The sequence below is a fragment of the Alexandromys fortis genome, unplaced genomic scaffold (assembly GCF_014885135.2).
Source record: "Alexandromys fortis isolate MF-2015 unplaced genomic scaffold, M_Fortis_MF-2015_v1.1 scaffold_95, whole genome shotgun sequence".
In the NCBI taxonomy this organism is placed as follows: domain Eukaryota; kingdom Metazoa; phylum Chordata; class Mammalia; order Rodentia; family Cricetidae; genus Alexandromys; species Alexandromys fortis.
This window is the reverse complement of record NW_026067990.1, coordinates 5,010,733-5,029,050: the sequence shown is the minus strand read 5'-3', so window position 1 is coordinate 5,029,050 and position 18,318 is coordinate 5,010,733. Positions and strand designations below refer to the sequence as shown.

Sequence of the window (18,318 nt, the reverse complement as noted above, 5' to 3'; positions counted from 1 at the left end):
ATTCTGCAATATGTATATGTATATATATCTCATAAACAATAAACAGCTTTGTATTATCAAAAGATTTAATTTTGATCATTGAAAAGGAACAAACACAAATATTTTATTTTGTTACTAAGTTTCTATGTCTTAACTTAAACATACAAGTACTTAGCAGTGTGGATGAGATTAAATTAAAATGAATTCAAATCCTCAAACAGTCATACATAAAGGATTTTAATACCTAATTTCTATCACTTACAGTTTTATATGCAGGGAATAATGAAAACACATTTAATAAAGCTCTCAGATTTTTAAATATAATCTATAACATACTGAGAAAGTGTAATAGTAAAATTTTACAATTTTAAAACATTTATTTCTATTATACGTTAAATGAAACTCTCTAAGATTAAAAGTATTAGTATAATTCTTAGAAAAATAAATGGTAACAATTATTATTGTTGGGCTATACATCACAGTACTAGTGTATACCTGTGAAGTACATGCATCACCTTGTAAGAATACTATGATATAGAAACTCATTTTTTTTATTAGAGATAGATTCTGATTATAGCCTAGGATGCTCTGGTATCACTAAGTAGCCCAGTGAATTCTCTTACTTATATTTTACCGATAATCATGAGGTACATGTAGAAAAGGACTATTTCAAAATCATTCAGTTAACATTGGGGCATGGTTATAAATGCTGATATTTTTGCACTTTGGGGGTTTAGGAAGGAAGATCATGAATTTGAGGCCAACTGGGAGGAGAAAGAAAGCCCGGTTATATAGTTGAGACTTCATTTCAAACAAACAAACACAAATACAGTCCCATCTCCCTGATAGTGAAAATGAAGCTAGAACCTGAACTTGGATATTCTGGCCCAGGAAATGAGTTGTAAAACACAATGTAACACTTATTTCAATAAGTGTGAATATGTGTGGGGGTAAGGGGATCATTACTACTTTAAGCCTCTACTGTAATCTCATGTGGGTAATTTCTTCTATTTTGTTTGTGTTTTCTGTCTCGTGTCTACGTCTTCCCCTCTGATATTGGTATTACGAATTTTATCTTTATATCTGTTTTGGCTAGGTTTGTCTTATCCTGACACAAGCTAGAGTTATTTGGGAAGAGAGAACCTTAATTAAGAAAATGCCCCCAGGAGATTGAACTATAAGCTTGCTTATGGCATTCTTGATTGATGCAAGAGGGCCTATGTGTGGGTGGTGCCACCACTGAGCTGAAGATACTGGGTGCTGTAAGGAAGCAGGCTGAACAAATCACGAAACAGCATTTCTCTATGACCTTCGCTTTAGTCCTTGCCTCTATGTTCCCGCCTTTTATAATGTCCTGTGGTGTGGAGTGGAAGTGAAATGAACCCTTTCTTGCCCAAGTTGCTTTTGGTAATAGTGCTTTATCTCAGTAAATAGTAACCCTAGCTAAAAAAGAAATTGGTATCAGATCATGAGGTATTGCTGTGACAGACCCGAGCATGTGTTAGGGAAGACCGTGAACTTTGGGATGCTGGACTGGAAAAGCCATTGATTGTTCAAAATGTAGGGAGTTGTTGTGAGAACAAAAAATATAGAACAGTGCAGATAATGGAAGCCTGGCTTATGAAGTTTCAGAGGGATTTTTTTTTTTGAGTGTACGTTAAAGACTCTATGGACCTACTTGATATGTTAAATGAAGACCCACCAATGTAAAACTTTTGCTTTGTTGGGGCAAATGATACCTGTCAGATGGGTTAACATGATGTAATTAAGAAGATACCAGCATCTGGGAAGTGTTGGCTTAGGGGCAGCACACAGAGCTACAGTTCAAAGGTGGCTAAGGCTGTACCTTGTGCTGGTAGCCAAAATCGATGATGTGTGTTTACCAGGTGTTATCAGTTTTGAAGGGTTAATAGAGAGCAGATAAGGTTTTTCACTTTGAGAGGTCAGGAGAGGCCATTGGTAAATTTCAGTTGAAGTACAAGTTCCAGGATTGAAGGGGTAGTTGAGAAACATTGAGGATTGACCCCATGTGCAGGGTAAGAGTCCCTGATGAGAAGAGCCCAAAAGAACCTATTGGTGAAGGTCCAGCCCAGGTGGAGTAGAAATGTGAACATTTTGGAGATGCTAGTAACATGGCATAACCATCAAGGAGAGCACCAGCTGTGGAGCACAGCTGACTTGAATCTAGAAGAGAAGTTGTGTATGCTGTGAATAGCAAAGCTTCAAGAAGGGCTGCTCCCAAGGCAGTTTTTGAACAAAGAGCATCATAAATTGGTCCCAAACATCAAACACTAAACTTTTTACGTTGTTGAATATTTGTTTTGCTTTGATTTGATTGTAACTGTCTTATGTTTATTCCTTCTTATAGTAAGAAAGTACATAATTTGTTTTTGATTTTACAGAAGCTCAGCGTTAAATGACTTTAGGTATTTTAGAAAGAGTTTGGGAATTTAAAGAGACTTTAGATAGTTCAGAAATACTTTGAACTTGAAAGAGATGTTGGACGTTTTGAAGAGACTGAACTTTTAAAATGTTTGAAAATTTAAAGACCATGGAACTTTAAAAAATTGGAATGTTGTACCCTGTAATACTAATATTGACATGCCAACATGGGGACAAATAAACAAGGGAAGGTTCTAGTTTTTGTGTATTTGTTTATCAAATTGATAAGTAGTCAATTGTGCTGGCTAATTTTATGTCAATTTGATACAAGTTAGAACTATTTAGGAAGAAAAGACCTCAGCAAAGAAAATTCTCCCAACAGACTGAACCGGTAAGCCTGTGGGGGCATTTCATTGATTGATGATTGACATGGGAGGGTCTAGACCACTTTTGACAGTACCACCCTTGGCTGATGGTCTGAGTGGTATAAGAAATCAGGCCGAGCTGGAGGAGCTTGGTGCTATAAGAAAGCAGGCTGGGCAAGACATGAGGAGCAAGTCAGTAAACAACATCTTTTCATGTCCTCTGCCTCCAGGTCCTGTCCTATGTGAGTTCCTGTCTTGACTTCCATGGATGATAGACTGTGAGGTAGAAGTATAAGATTAATAAACCTATGTTTTCCCAAGTTGCCTTAGGTTATATTGTTTTACCACTGCAATAGAAACCCTGAGATCACTCTTTTATATCTCTTATTCTAAAAAAAAAAAAAAAAAAACTGTGAAAGAAAATTATTAAGACTATATTGACCAAGGGCTTTTCCTAGAAAGTTTAAATATGTATACATTTTAAACTCCATAGTTAGCCGGGCGGTGGTGGCACACGCCATTAATCCCAGCACTTGGGAGGCAGAGGCAGGCGGATCTCTGTGAGTTCGAGACCAGCCTGGTCTATAGAGCTAGTTCCAGGACAGGCTCCAAAGCCACAGAGAAACCCTGTCTCGAAAAAACAAAAACAAAAAACAAAACAAAACAAAAAAAACAAAAGGTAAACTCCATGGTTAATCTCTACAAGCCATTTTGGTATAATGTAGGGTTCTTAGTTGCCTTCAGTGTGTAATTTAGGTACTTACTTCTAATAAAGGTGTTACTATGGTTAAGGTAAAATGAGAGTAGATGCCACTGTCAATGTCTGAATGTTGGCATGGCTTTTACATTTCGGCCTTGATGGTTTTTAGTGCTGTAAAATGCTCAAAAATGTATGTATAGATGTCCTAATATGGAAGAATTATGTGTCACATACAAAAGGATGAAAAGGAACTATTTAAACTAGTAATATTCATAGCAGAATCCATAGGCAATCGAACTTACCTTTCAGTGGCTTGGGCAGAAAATGTGCTGCGGGCTTGTTCTTCTTCACGTGGTTGCCTTTCATGATCTCTCCTTCTTTGTTGAGGCCAAGATACCACCCTCGGCCCGACTGCTGCTGACGGTAGATCATCGACGAGTATGTCACATAATAATTTTCAAACACTGATTCTTTGAATTTGCATTCAGGTGTGAAATGTTCCTGCAACAAAAGTAAATAAACCAAAAAAGTCAGTATTTATACGGGTGTGAATTTCAGGTAGAATAGATAGAAAAATACATTTCAGTAATTTAGATAATACTTTGTTAAAACTTGTATGAGGGGTATTCTATTAGAATAGGACAAATTATTCCCACTGGAAAACACAAGACAACATGTAGCAATTCATGTGATCTTCTAAGAGAGCACCCAAAGTGAAAATGTGGCTAATCAGTGATTGCTTACACCCTGTAGTAAGCAATTTGAAGATTTGGACAAGCCACAAAAATGTATGCTGGACTAATTCAAGAGTAAAGGGATTGGAAGACAAGCATAAAGCTGTTATAGGAGTCTTGTTTCCCTTAACAAGGAGTAAAAGGAAAATAAGATTTAGTTTGCATTATTTTTATATTATTACTATTGTGTATGTGAGTGGTGTGTGTGATGTGTATGGCTCACATGTGGCGGTCAGAAAACAAATATGTTCATTCCTTTCACTTTCACTTACAATTTGGGGATTGAACTTAGGCTTTGTGTGCCAAGTGTCCTTGCCTGCTGAGCCATCTCACCCGACTAATGATTTTCATAAATTCTCAGGTTGTCATATAGTATGGTTATCAGTTGCCTGAATAGTAAAGCAATATTAGGATGCTGGTTGCCTAGTTTTCTAAAATAGTTGTACAAAAAAAGCTTATTTTTCACCATAAGCTAAATAGAATTGTTTTTTTTTTTAGTTTATTGGATCTTAATTCAAAATCGAATTTACCTCTAACCTCATTATTTTCATAAATTAACAGTCACAAGCAGAAATTCTGTAAACAAACACAAGCAGATAACCCAGAGGACTTTAACCCTGGAGTTCTGGTTTTCTGTATTGGACTGTGCCATGTTTTCTTTAGAATGGGTCATTCAGATGAAAGTTTTCTAATGATAGTACATTGTTTGAAGGACAAAAATCAGCCTTTCCTTTTAGATTGGGTGTATATATGCACATATACATGGAATGCACATATATTAAAGTGGTCATTTCTAAGCTAAATAAAACAGTAGATTTTAACCTATAATAAAATTCATAGAGTAGCAAAATGGTCACTTGGAGTGGAAAATAACAAGGAAAATAAAGTAGATACCAACGATGTTATCAGATCTTTCCCCTAATTTGCTGAGATGTTAGCAGGAACAACAGTTGATAATTTTGTCCAGTGTTTACAAAGCCTTGTTGTGCATGCCTTCTAGGATACTGGTCTTTTTAAAGCAATGTCTCTGTGTTTCTTCTTTTCTTCATTTTCACATTTAATATCATGCTCAGTATATACACCAGCTGAGCAACAAGATTTGAAATGTTCTAAAAGTTACTTTAGTGAAGGGGAACACATTTCTCAGCATTTTTCTGAAAGGGAAGCTTGCAACCAATTTTCTTTTATTTTTTATTAAACCCTACCTCATTCAGTACTATGTCTGATGTCCCTATTTGCTCTGCACAATGTACTTGGGCAAGTATATTTGGGGGTTATTTCATTCAGTCTAGGAATACACCATAGATCTTCCAGGATTCACACAAATTCAACCTACTAAAGCAGAAATGTACTTCTGGGGCAACTGTCACATGGGAGAAACTTAAAGGAGTTCTATTTATGGGTTCTGAAAATTTCTGTTTTGTGGGATTTTTCAACACAGAGAAAGTTGAAGTTTCTTTAGTGATGAGGAAAATATCTGGAGTTCTTGGGAATTAAATCATCACTTGGATAAAATATTCTTCCTTGGAAAGTAGATTTTCCTTTTCATAAAATGTCAGAAATAATTTGCTGGTAAATTTGTTGAATGCTACAGATGATCAAGTTAGGTGACACTCTCCAACCACTGGCCCAGCGGATCCCACTACTCAGAGGAAACTCCAACAGAGGTCCTCTGAAATGCCCACCCGGTCCTGCAGTTATTCAGCCCCAAAGAAACACACAGAAACCTACATTGATTATAAACTGGTTGACCTATTAGCTCAGGCTTCTTATTAACTAATTCTTACATCTTAAATTATCCCATAATTCTTGTCTGTGTTTGTCATGTGGCTTGGTAGCTTTCATCGGTGAAGCCTTCTCATCTTGCTTCCTCTGTATCTGGGTTACAACTGAAGACTGAACCTTTCCTCTTCCTAGAATTCTCCTATTCTGGTTGCCTCTACTTCCTGTCTGGTCACCCCACTTATACTTCCTGCCTGGCTACTGGACAATAAGTGTTTTATTAGAACAATATAAGTGACAGGGTACAAGACCACTGTCCCACAGCAAACCACATGGGAAAATATTCCTGACTACAGAATGAGTAGATGGGACCAAAATGTGTCCTAAGTTAAGTCTCCCAAACATACCGTGCCGTGCTTAGCATTATGTGTGATAGCAGTGATTATTCATTAATTTTATATACATTTTCAGATGGTCTATTACATATCTGAATGATACTAAAAATTTCAGTGATAATTAATACACACTCTTCCCTATATCTGAAGAGATCAGGCAAATGACTAGCACACAAGATGTATGTACTGCCAGAAATACAGAAAGAATGTTCAGAAAAAAAAAAATATATTGTCTGAGAAGAGAGGAAAAAGTAAGACCTAATTCTGACAGGGACACTAAGGGCAGTTTCATAGACAGAAGAGATCACTATATCTGAATCTTGAAGCATGGGAAAGGATTTAACTCAGAAATAAAGAATAATGGTTGAAGCACAGGTCAACACTTATCCCATCCTTAACTTACCCTTCCACTCCTCTTTTATTATCTGGAATCTACCAAGTTGCAGCTTCTCACACTTAAATCCAGGGGATATGTGCATTCATATGCTTTCTACTTCATGTTCCCATAGCCATCACCTTGCATACTTATGGCAAGTAGATGACTTTAGGACCTCTTCAACAGGATCTCATAATTGGTCTACCTTATTCTCCTTATGTATTTGTTTACTTAAAGTAAGCTTCCCTTCCTCATAAATTCTGGATGATTTCACCTCGCATATAATAAAAGCAACTAATGACTGTTTGTTTCCTATTCAGTCACCACCATTCTCGGTCCTCCATGGCTTTCAAAATGCCATTTACTTTTTTAGTAACTCATCCTTCTTTTTCTCTGTCTCCTAGTTTTCTCCTCATCCCTCAAGATCTACTTTAAATGTAATTCCTCTTTGGATCACACGTGATTTCTTCTACTCAGAACTGATTAAATCTATATCGACACCCAGAGGCTCTACCTAGATCACTGGCATGGTACCCATGCATGGGAGCTAAGCACTTGTATTTCAGAATCTATCCTGCTGTATCCCTGAAGCTCAGGGTAGACCAGTTGACTAGTATGAATGTTGGATTGCAGTGATGGAGACTAAATACTGAAAATTGCATGACTTATTAGAGTATCAGCTTCCAAAACGTCTGCAGGGAATTTCCTTTATATCATAGAATAAATTCAGTTATATTTATAAGGAGGCTGTCATTGCATGGACAGATCTTGCATGAGTGATTTAACAGCTGTTAAGAATAATGTGGCACCTACAACGCTAAGAGAAAGTCTTGGCAATTGTTACAACTATCGGAAAATGGCAAGGAAGGACTCAATGAACTGAATGCTCTGTCACATCCTGACAATTTCTTAGTCATCCCTACTAAATTTGGACTCAAAAGCTCAGCAGAGAAGAAAATGAGGCCAAAAACGAGAAGGAAAAAAAAAACACGTTGAAGCAACCAAAGGAGTGTTCTGTTCTCTGTGTGTGACACTGTCATTTTTATCCTGTGTTAGAATGAGTAGGCAGAAGAGGCTTGATTCTATTAAAATGTGGAAACATTTAGCATCCCATTTTATGCAGAAGAGTCCAACAAAGAAGCTATAGGTGTAATTGCATCTCTTCAGTACATATAAGCAATATCAACAATGGAAATTGTATTTGGCCCAAGCCAAGAAAGTCCTATTTTGAAAAGGACATCAAGGAACAAATTTACTTTGATTGGTTGTGGATACCTCCACACAGGTTCCCTGAAAGAAGGTACCAAAGTGAACACAAAAGAGGCACTGAATGAAGGCAGCAATAGCTGTGCCCTATATTTAAAAGGCAGTAGATAAATAAATATCTCCTATCAGAATGGGCATATAAGTCACAAATTCCTTGCATAGTTCCTATGAAATTACTTAATATGAGTATAAAATAAAAGGTACTTTAAAACTTATAACTTATTTTTTTCAAGACATGGTTTCCCTGTAGTTTTGGGGTCCATCCTGGAACTAGCTCTTGTAGACCAGACCGGCCTTGAACTCACAGAGATGTGCCTGCCTCTATCTTCTGAGTGCTGGGATTAAAGGCGTGCACCATCATTGCCCACTAATAACTTTTAATGCATTAACTTCTCTTAAATGTTGTTCACCTCTCATGCTCATACACATTTTCCAGATAAATAATATTTAGATCATGAAATATCTGTCTCAAAGACCTTCTCTGTTGGTGATATCTATATGTAGCTCATACTAGCTAGTTATTATCATATTTTGGCCAACAAATGAGGGATTGAAGTTTAGAGAATACACAGATCCAAGAGTAATATCTAACAGTTCTTTTTCCAAACCCACTTTACTCATATTATTCAGAAGTAAATAATTATTTGGAAGTTAAAATAGCAAATATGAATAAATCATTTTAAAACCCTCATACATCAATAGAACATATTAGAGAATTCTTTCAGCCAAGGATGCTAAGGGTCAGCTGCTCCTATCATGGCAGATAAAGTCTCAATATAGACATTTTAAGGCACAATGGGTAATACTGGATTCATATACAAATAAACACAAGATTTAATGGTGTGCCAGAAACATTGTCCCAAAACACAGAACTTGAGATGAGTGTAAATCGTTATTCTCTTTTAGAGTCTACACATGTAGCTCTGCCCTGTGTTGCTTTAGTCACAGTGGTAAAGTGTGGAGACAGCGTAGTTTTTTTGGCTTGCTGGAGCTAAAGCTTGGTTAAAGGAGACTTGGGTTAGAAGAGCAGCTGATCTAGAATGATGCCAGTAGGGCTATGGTTTATTACTGTGCAACCAGGAACCATGACCTCAAACAACGGAGCTTAAGGTTTCTGTGTATATTTGTCAGTCAGGCTCTATAAGCACATCTCCAGCATTAGAACAGATGCACCAAGATTAAATACCCTCATAATTAAAAAAAAGTAATTTAGCAAACAGAGGCCATAATAACAGGGCTCTCATCCACCCACCCACCCCCATTCTCTTGTAGATTAAGCTATGATGTCACTACAAGGTGACAGTGTTACATTTGTATTTGTATCTAGGCAGGATGAGAAACTTTCAGGACTACCATGTAGACTGTAAATGTCCTTTTTACACATTTAGCCCCCACAACATATTTTTAGGTAGGCAGCATAGATTCTTTGGGATCTACGGAGAGCAAAATTGTCTACTGAAGTGGTTCCTACAAAAACTGGTAATGTTAAACCTGGGTAGCAAGGACTGTCATCACAGATCCTGGTATAACCTATTGTTCTCAATAGATTTTGCTTACGGCACCTATGACATTTTTAAAGTAGGAAATAAAAAATAAAAAGCAGAAAATAAAAACAGTTTATAGATTTATAGGTGAACAAGAACAGAAGCATCACTAACAGTCCTGAACCATGATTTTTTCAGCAAGTTCAATAATCATATTTTAACAGGTTTTCCTCTCTTCAGTGCTCCCAGTGACCTCTTTTCCCTTCTATCTTCCAGCACATTTTCAGCAGAGTAATCCTCCAATTAGTTTAGCAATTACTGTCACTAGCAAGGGTCATTCATCTCATCTTGAGCCATGTTCTAATGAGAATTAATTTTCTGGATTTAAAATGTGCAGGTTATTTAAGCAGGTCTGATTTGTGTATGTCAATTATTCTCCCGCGTATTGAAAATCGTGACTAGATTAAAATCAGAGTCTCAGCTCTTTTATAAGATAAGTAAATGAAATTTTAAAATATAAATTATACCCATGGGGTGACAAGGTAACTACCTATGTTCCCCAGATTGGCTTCTCTTACATCAGTGATCTCAAAATCCAGGACTAATTATTATATCCAGAGCTTTGATATTCTTTCCAAGGGTATATTTGAGGCAAATAAACTTCATTATTACTGAGTTCAAAGAATGGTAAGGAAGAAGCTGAGGAAAAGGGAATCAACAAATTGTGCTCTGTAGCCAAACAAATGTGTTAATTCATGATAAGGGGAATATTTTATGCAAAAAATCCCATTGGACTAAGATAATTAAGGACAGTTCTTGGTCTAAGGCATGGGTTACAGGATTGACCTATACATATATGATGAAAATATCTGTGAAGTGCAATGTCGTATGATGAAACCTTTGAAACTGCCTTGTACAAATTCAAATAAAGAGTTAATTCTGGCACTGCATCTACCTAATAAATAGAAGGCTCTTTCAGAGGAGAGACATAAGCAGTCAGCACTTGCCTCCTAGGGGAGAAACGGTAAGTGATAAAGTGAGGAAAAGAGCCTAGAGATAACTCCAGTGTATATGTGTGAGTGTGTGTATTATATTGCATGTTCATGTGGGTGTGTGCACATGTGCCTTTGGGTGCATGTGCAGGTGATTCTGGTGGAAGGTAGAAATTGATGTTACGTGTCTTCCATGCTCATTCTTTATGCAATTATTTTGAAACAGGTTCTCGTATTGTACCTGTAGCTCATCAAGCTGCTGACCACTGAGCTCCAGGGATCTACTTATCTCTGACAATCAAACTCCAGTGCTAGGGTTTTACATGGGGGCCTCATGCTTATATAGCAGGCAGTTTACCAAATAAGCCATCTCGCTAGCATGATAAATCCAATCTTCAAGACATGGAAGAGAAGGGGGGGGGGGAGAAGACAAAAGAGGGTTTAAAAAAAAGACAAAATAGTGTAGCTGCGGAGATGGTTCATCAGTTAAAAGCTCTGGCTGCCTCTGCAGATGGTCCATGCTCAGTTGCCAGTACTCACACGGTGGTTTACAGTTCCAGGAGATCCAATACACTCTTCTGGCCTTTGTGGGCACCACAAATAAATGTGGTGTACATACATTAACACAGGGAAAATATACACACAGAAAATTTTAAAAATCTTAAAAAAATCAATTTAAGAAAGACAATTGGGAGCATGAGGGAGGAAAGAGAAGGGAGGGTAAAAGTGGAAGAGGAGAGAAGGGGAGGGGGAGGAGAACTTGAAGGAACAGGATAGTCAAGATGGAGGAACGACAGAGATAAGAGCAAGGAAAGAGATATTTTGATTGAGAGAGCCATTATGGGGTAAGGGAGAAATCTGGTTCTAAGGAAATTCCTAGGAATCCACAAGGATGACTCCAGCTAAGACCCTAAGCAATAGAGGAGAGGGTGCTCAAACTGGCCTTGCCCTGTAATCAGATTGATAAATATCTTAAATATCACCATAGAACCTTCATCCAGCAACTGATGGAAATAGAGGCAGAGATCCACAGCAGAGCTTGGAGGCTGAGCAAGCTCCCAAAGTCCAGTTGAAGAATGGAAGAAGTGAGAATATGAGCAAAGAGGTCAAGGCCATGATGGGCACACCACTGAAACAGTCTACCTGAGCTAATGAGAGCTTACCAACTCCAGCTGGACTGGAAAAGACCCAGCATAAGAAGGACCAAACTAGACCTTCTGAATGTGGGTGACAGTTGTGTGGCTGGATCAGACTGAGGGGCCACTGGCAGTGAGACCAGGATTCATCCCTATTATATGTACTGACTTTTTGAGAACCCTTTCTCTTTGGATGGATACCTTGCCCAGCCTAGATGTAGTAGGGAGGGCCTTGACCTTTCTCCAAAACAATACGCCTTCCAATCTCTGAGGATTGGATAAGGGGTGGTGGTGGGATAAGGTGGAGGGGATGTGAGGAAGGGAGGGGGTTGCAACTGGGATTGGTATGTAAAATAAAAAAAATATAGTTTGTTTTCTTTTTTGAAAAAAAAATAAATAAAATAAAAAATCTGGGAAAAAGAAATACAAAACAGTGCTTAAGCTGAAGTAAGACTAAAGAGAGATCCTTGTAAGAAAGACATAGGCACATAATTATATCCTGAACTTTGTGTGTCCAAATAACTAAACATTTCAATTGAAGCTTTTGGCTTTATTTTTGTAAAATGATGTAATAGTCTACCAGTTCTGTTAACTTAATTATGCTCTTGCTTGAAGATCCAATGAGAAGCTGTATATGACTGAAGCTTCACTGAAGGCTTTCTTTTGATAATAAGTAACCAGAAAATCAGGTCAAAATACATTCTTTAATTTTCAGAGTTCTTTTTCATCTGGAATCAATTTCTAAGAATAAGATTAGCCTATGTGTATTTTACTAATATAGAAGAATATAAATTATACCCCAAATTAGGGCTACAGATGAATTTTAATGTTCTCCTCAAAGTTTGATTATTAGGAAACATTTTTCTCCTTTCCTTTTTTTATTTCTGTTGGCAGCAGGATGAAATGGCTGCAATGCTGTAAACCATGGCAGTAAAAATAAAAAAAAAGAGAGATAGAGGAATATTTAAAATAGATCTTGTAAAATTCCATGACACAAAATTACTTAAAAATACATAGGGCTAGACATGGTGATGAATGCCTTTAATGCCAGCACTTGGGAGGCAGAAGAAGGCAGATCTCTGAGTTTTGAGTCCAGCCTCGTCTTACAGTGTGAGTTCGAAGACAACCATGGATATATAGAAAAACCTTGTCTTGAAAAATTAAAAAAAAATTACACATGGTAATTATCAACCATTTGAAAATAAATGCAAATTATGCTTAACTGTGTCTATTTTTATTCCATGACACAAAATTACTTAAAAATACATAGGGCTAGACATGGTGATGAATGCCTTTAATGCCAGCACTTGGGAGGCAGAAGAAGGCAGATCTCTGAGTTTTGAGTCCAGCCTCGTCTTACAGTGTGAGTTCGAAGACAACCATGGATATATAGAAAAACCTTGTCTTGAAAAATTAAAAAAAATTACACATGGTAATTATCAACCATTTGAAAATAAATGCAAATTATGCTTAACTGTGTCTATTTTTATTGCCTCATATTGTTAAAAAGATTCTTGATGTCATTTTTATAGTCCAGGATAGTTTGTGGCATTTTAATTTACCTTAGGTTAACGTCACAAACATGGCAACATATTGTCCTTTCCCCACAGTTAATCATCAATAAGAATTAGAACAATACTAGGCCTCTCAGTGAGGGACCAGGTACTATGTTTTAGTTCCATAGTTCTCTTACAGCTTTGTACTGGTCATCCTGTATCTTCCAGTACCATGAAGATGTGCCATACAATGGATTATTCACTCTATTCAAATTTACAAACAAAGTTGAGTGTTGGGGGTCTGTTGGATGGCTGTTGGCTCTTAAGCATTGGCAATCTATATAATGTAAAATAAATAATGATCAAAAACTATTGAGAATTTCTAAAAAACAAAAAACACAACAAAACCCACAGCTGGGCCTGTTGGTGCACACCTTTAATCTCAGCACTCAGGAGGAAGAGGCCTCTGAATTTGAGGCCAGCATGTTCAATATAGTAAGTTCCGGACAGTCAGGTCTATTTCCAGAGATGTCATCTCAACAAAACAAAACAAAACAAAAAATTAAAACAAAGTATATTAAAAATAAGCTAGAAATAAAGGAAAACAAACACCCCCCCCCTTACAGAGGCTAATGGGTTATTTCTGTCAGTATATAAAAATTACATGATACAAAGGTCTCATTCCTTACTAACATTGGTCAGCAAAGTTTAAAATGAAAGCAATTTGTTAATATTTGTGTCAAAGCAAGATAAATATATATATGCATGAATGCATACTAGATCAATAGAATAAGGAGCTAGTTTTCTAAATGAAACAGAAGTAACTAACCCTTCACTAAAATAAGAGGAAAGAAGAAAATCAATGAACTCAGATGAAAAGGGAAATACTGTTATAGACATTCTAGAAATGTAAATATCTTTGAAATGTATTGTGAATAATTATATATTCTAATAGAGTTGAAGAACTAGAAAGGAGGATGAATTCCTGGGGACATGTATGTTACCAAAACAGAATTGTGAAGAAGAAATAGTAAACCTGCACAGACATATAAGGAACAAATCTCAACAAACTGAATAAATGTAACGGTATATTTAACAAGGTCATTCATTGATCATTGACCATGATCAAATGGGACTCTTCACAAAGATACAACCAGGAATCACAACCACCATGGAATGAAAGACAAAACAAAACAAAGCATAGGATCATCCCAATGATTGCAGAAAAGACATGTGAGAAAAGTTACCATTCCTCCATAATAACAACACTGACTATTAGGCAAAGGAAGAACAGGTTCAACAACATAAAGACCATATATTATAAGGCAAGAGCTAACATTATCTTGAATTGGAAAACTCCTACAGCTTCTAAAAATATAAGGAGACCCATTTTCATTAGCCCCCTTCAATACTGGAAAACAAATAGGCAAGAGACTGAAAAGAGGAAATCAAAAGTTTCACTATCTGTAGATACACTCTTACATAAAAAATCCCCAGAGGCTCTGTCAAAAAATATCTATTAGAAGTGACAATGTGGTAGGTTGAGGCAGGTGTTCAAATCCAGTCTATGCTATATAATGAGTTTGAGACCAGCCTCAGCTACATAGTAGAATCTTGTCTAAAAAAATAAAGGCAATCTAATTAACCAAAAAGGATGTGATTTTATTTTCTTTATTTTTTGTCAACTTGTTATAAGCTACATTCATCTGAGAGGAAGAAACCCCAATTAAAAAATGCCTCATAAGATCAGGCTATAAGAGGTTTGTAGGGTATTTTCTTAATTAGTGACTGATATGGCATGGCCCAGCCAATGTTTGGTAGTGCTATTTCTGGGCTGCTGGTCCTGGCTTCTATAAGAAAGAAGGCTGAGCAAGGCATGGTGAGCAAGTCAGTAATCAGCACCCCTTCATAGTTTCAGCATCAGCTCCTGCCTATGGATTCCTGCTCTATTTAAGCTCATGTCCTGACTTATTGATGATAAACGGTGCTGTGGAAGTATAAGACAAACTCCTTCCTTCCTTCATTTCTTCCTTCCCAAGTTGTTTTGGTCATGGTGTTTCATCACAGCAATACACTAACCAATACAAGGGTAATTCATCTACAATTAGAAGTAGAAGGCATGGATGAAAAAAAAAATAGAGAGATCTATCTATATAAAAATGGAATGACCTCCTATATTCACAGATTGAAAGAACAAATATTGTTAAATGTCCAATTTGGGGGCTGGAGCAATGGTTCAGTAGTTAAGAATACTTACTACTCCTGTAGAGGATCTGAGTTTGACTTATAGCATGTGCCATAGTGACTGACAGCTGAAATATTGAGCCCTCTTTTAAATGTCATGGGCATCAGACATATACATGGTACACATACATATGTGCAGATCAAACACACATACATATTTTAAAAAATGTTTTGTAGTACCAAAAATGATCAATCCTTTGCATGAAATATCCCTCAAATATCAATAATATTCTTTCCAGAACTAGAAAAAAAGTGGTAGAATTTTGTATTGAACCATACAAACATGCCTGTCCCTCTCCATAATCCAAAGCAAATGAGAAAAAAACAGTTAAAGGTACTATTTTGTCAAACCTTAAAATAAAGCTAAGTATGAAAAGAGACACAAGGTCCATGAAACACAAGAGAAAATTTAGAAGTAAATCTATATACCAAAAGATAATTTCTTTCTACAAAAATTTTATAAACTAACATTGGAGAACAGTGTTTTCAATAAATAGTGCTGAGAAAATTTTGTATGCATATGTAGAAGAAAGAAACCAGACCTCTATCACTCATTACTTTCATAAACAAAAGAAACACAAATAACTAAAACCCGATTAATGACTAAGTATAATATCTGGAATTGTGAAATGACTATAGTCACCCATAGGGGTAATGTTCAGGATACTGGCGTAAACACAGAATTTTAGCTTTATGGATAACAGCCTAAAAGTAGAAGAACCAAAAGCAGAAACAGACAAAGGGGATTCTATTCAGCGAAGAAGCTTCTGTACAATGAATGGGGAAATGAAAATGAGACAACCTGCAGAATAGGATAAAATTTGTACCAACTATGTATCTGAAAAGGGATTGATGATTTTCATATTACATATATTGCTACCAGCACAAACTCTGGCTATGGAGTATTTGAATGGCATTTGTGAGCCCAGGTGTTTGTGTGCCCACTCAGGGTTCAGAGGAAAGTAGCTGAGACCATCTCAGCACCCCTCCTACCTGAAGAGGCAGCTAGGATAAGGACTGCTAGGCATGCACAAGCAGGAGAGCATGGCAGCTTCCTGCCACCATACACAGAGATATTTCGAGGCCAAGCAGTACGCTGCAAGGCATATTTAGCCATTATTCAGATAAAAAGGGTTTTTATGCTGCATGCTCACTTTCAGAGTTAAAGTGCTGATCATGGCTCTTACCTGGCAGCCCCAGAGCTGGCAGTAATGATAGTTATACCATTTTGAAAGGGGAGAGAAGTGGAGCCAGCATCCAGAGCAGTTTCACCCAAGCTGCTTACCATTTTAAAAGTTCTTCAAGACAGTAAAGAATTACAGATAATGTAATAAGGACAGACATAGAAACTCTAAATGAGTCACAGTGTTGGGAAAATGTACATAGGCTTGGGAGAGAGAAGAAAAAGAATATAAAGAGTTAAAATAAGTAAATTGTTTAAAAAAAACAAAGTCTTTAAAGAGACAGCACACAGATAGTCATAGATTAAATGGAGTAAAGAAAAAACAATTCCACATAGATATGGAAAATTCAAAAAATCTGGATAATGTATTTTATTGTGTTATCTTTGAAATTTTTGACTGTGAAGGAGCTAAGTAAAGAGAGACATTTCATTGCATGGGCTGCTAAGCTAAACCAGCATGTATATTATAAAGGTATCTTGACTTCAGAATTTGGGTCTAAAGATATGTTGCTTTGGAAAAGAGGTTATTCTTTTGTTTCCACAGAAAATGAGAACCTTTGGATTCATTCTAGGCTAATATGATTTGATAGATCATGACCCCCCGAGAGGCTGCTGTGAACACCCTCAAAAATTACTTTGCCCAATAAACAGCAAAAAGAAGTTTAGACAGAACTATACCCATATTGTTGTAAATGTTTCTTTACATTTAAAGGGGGGATATGCTATACGGATGGATACTTTGCATTGGTATGGATCTTGGTTTATTTATACAAGTTTTAGGTCAATTTTGTTATATGTATATTTCTTTCATGGCAGTGAGATACATCTGCTCTTGGCAGCACAAAGCTACTTTAAGAGGAAGATGGGCATCAATGAGGCTCCTTATGGAGTTGGTTAGCCATTTGGGTAAGAAACTGCTCTTGTATACTGCGTGATGAACTGTATATTCAGTACCCGCAGAGAAATCCCTGATGAACTTGCCTAAAGGTGAGATGATCCTTCAGGCTTCCTGCTTCATTAAAGAGTCTGCCAGACATTCTGCAGGACACAGAAGAAAGTGACTGACAAACTGCCAATATAGGTGGAACTGCCTTTGAAATTTCCTGCTTCATGGAAAAGTCTGCCAGGTACTATGGGCCTATAGGCTGAAGATGGATGTCCCAACAGTACAGAAGAACTGTGGGTTACTGTTCAGGTATCAAGATGTCTGTCTTTGTAATTTCTAGAGTTTAGAAGTTGCTTACAATGCACTTCCTATTTACTTAGGTAATATTATATCCTTCTGGAGTCTTTGATGCAGTTGAATAATAGATAATAATAATACAATTTTCCTTCGTTATGATAAGAGATAAAGTAGATATAAATAGTGTAACTGTAATTCTTGCTTGATACCTGTTTTGTTACATGTAATTTTACTATGTTAAAGTTAAAACCTTCCTTTTCATTTAAATAGAAAAAGGAAGGTGAATAGGATTCCCCTCTGTATGCTATGAATATCACCGATTAATAAAGGAACTGATTTGGGCCTATAGCAGAGCTATAGGGGAACAGAGCTAGGCAGGGAAAACTAAATGGAATTCTGAAGAAAGGAGGCGGAGTCAGAGAGATGCCATTGAGCCACTGCCCGAGTCAGATATGCCAAAACTTTGCTGGTAAATCACTGCCACATGGCAATACACAGATTAATGGAGATGGGTTAAATTAAAATGTAAGATTCATCCAATAAGAAGCTAGAACTAATGGGCCAAGCAGTGATTTAATTAACACAGTTTCCATGTGATTATTTCAGGTCTAAGTTAGCTGTGCAGCCGGGAACCAACAAGCAATGCATCCTTACTACAGAAAATTATCAGATTTTAATGTT

The 18,318-nt window shown here is 36.8% G+C and overlaps 1 protein-coding gene and 1 long non-coding RNA gene across 3 annotated transcripts in view; one reads left to right on the top strand and one right to left on the bottom strand.

The window, feature by feature from the left end:
- The window catches only part of LOC126512109 (uncharacterized), a 63,052-nt gene extending 51,389 nt beyond the window's left edge, over positions 1–11,663 (top strand). Inside the window, exon 3 of the long non-coding RNA XR_007594911.1 lies at positions 11,384–11,663. This is a non-coding gene — a long non-coding RNA (uncharacterized lncRNA). The remainder of the gene's footprint in view (positions 1–11,383) is intronic.
- The window catches only part of Fgf13 (fibroblast growth factor 13), a 489,037-nt gene that overhangs the window by 1,606 nt on the left and 469,113 nt on the right, over positions 1–18,318 (bottom strand). For both annotated transcript variants that reach the window (XM_050159659.1, XM_050159660.1), the window contains one exon: positions 3,729–3,927. In XM_050159659.1, coding sequence (XP_050015616.1) covers positions 3,729–3,927 — 199 coding nt within the window. The remainder of the gene's footprint in view (positions 1–3,728; positions 3,928–18,318) is intronic.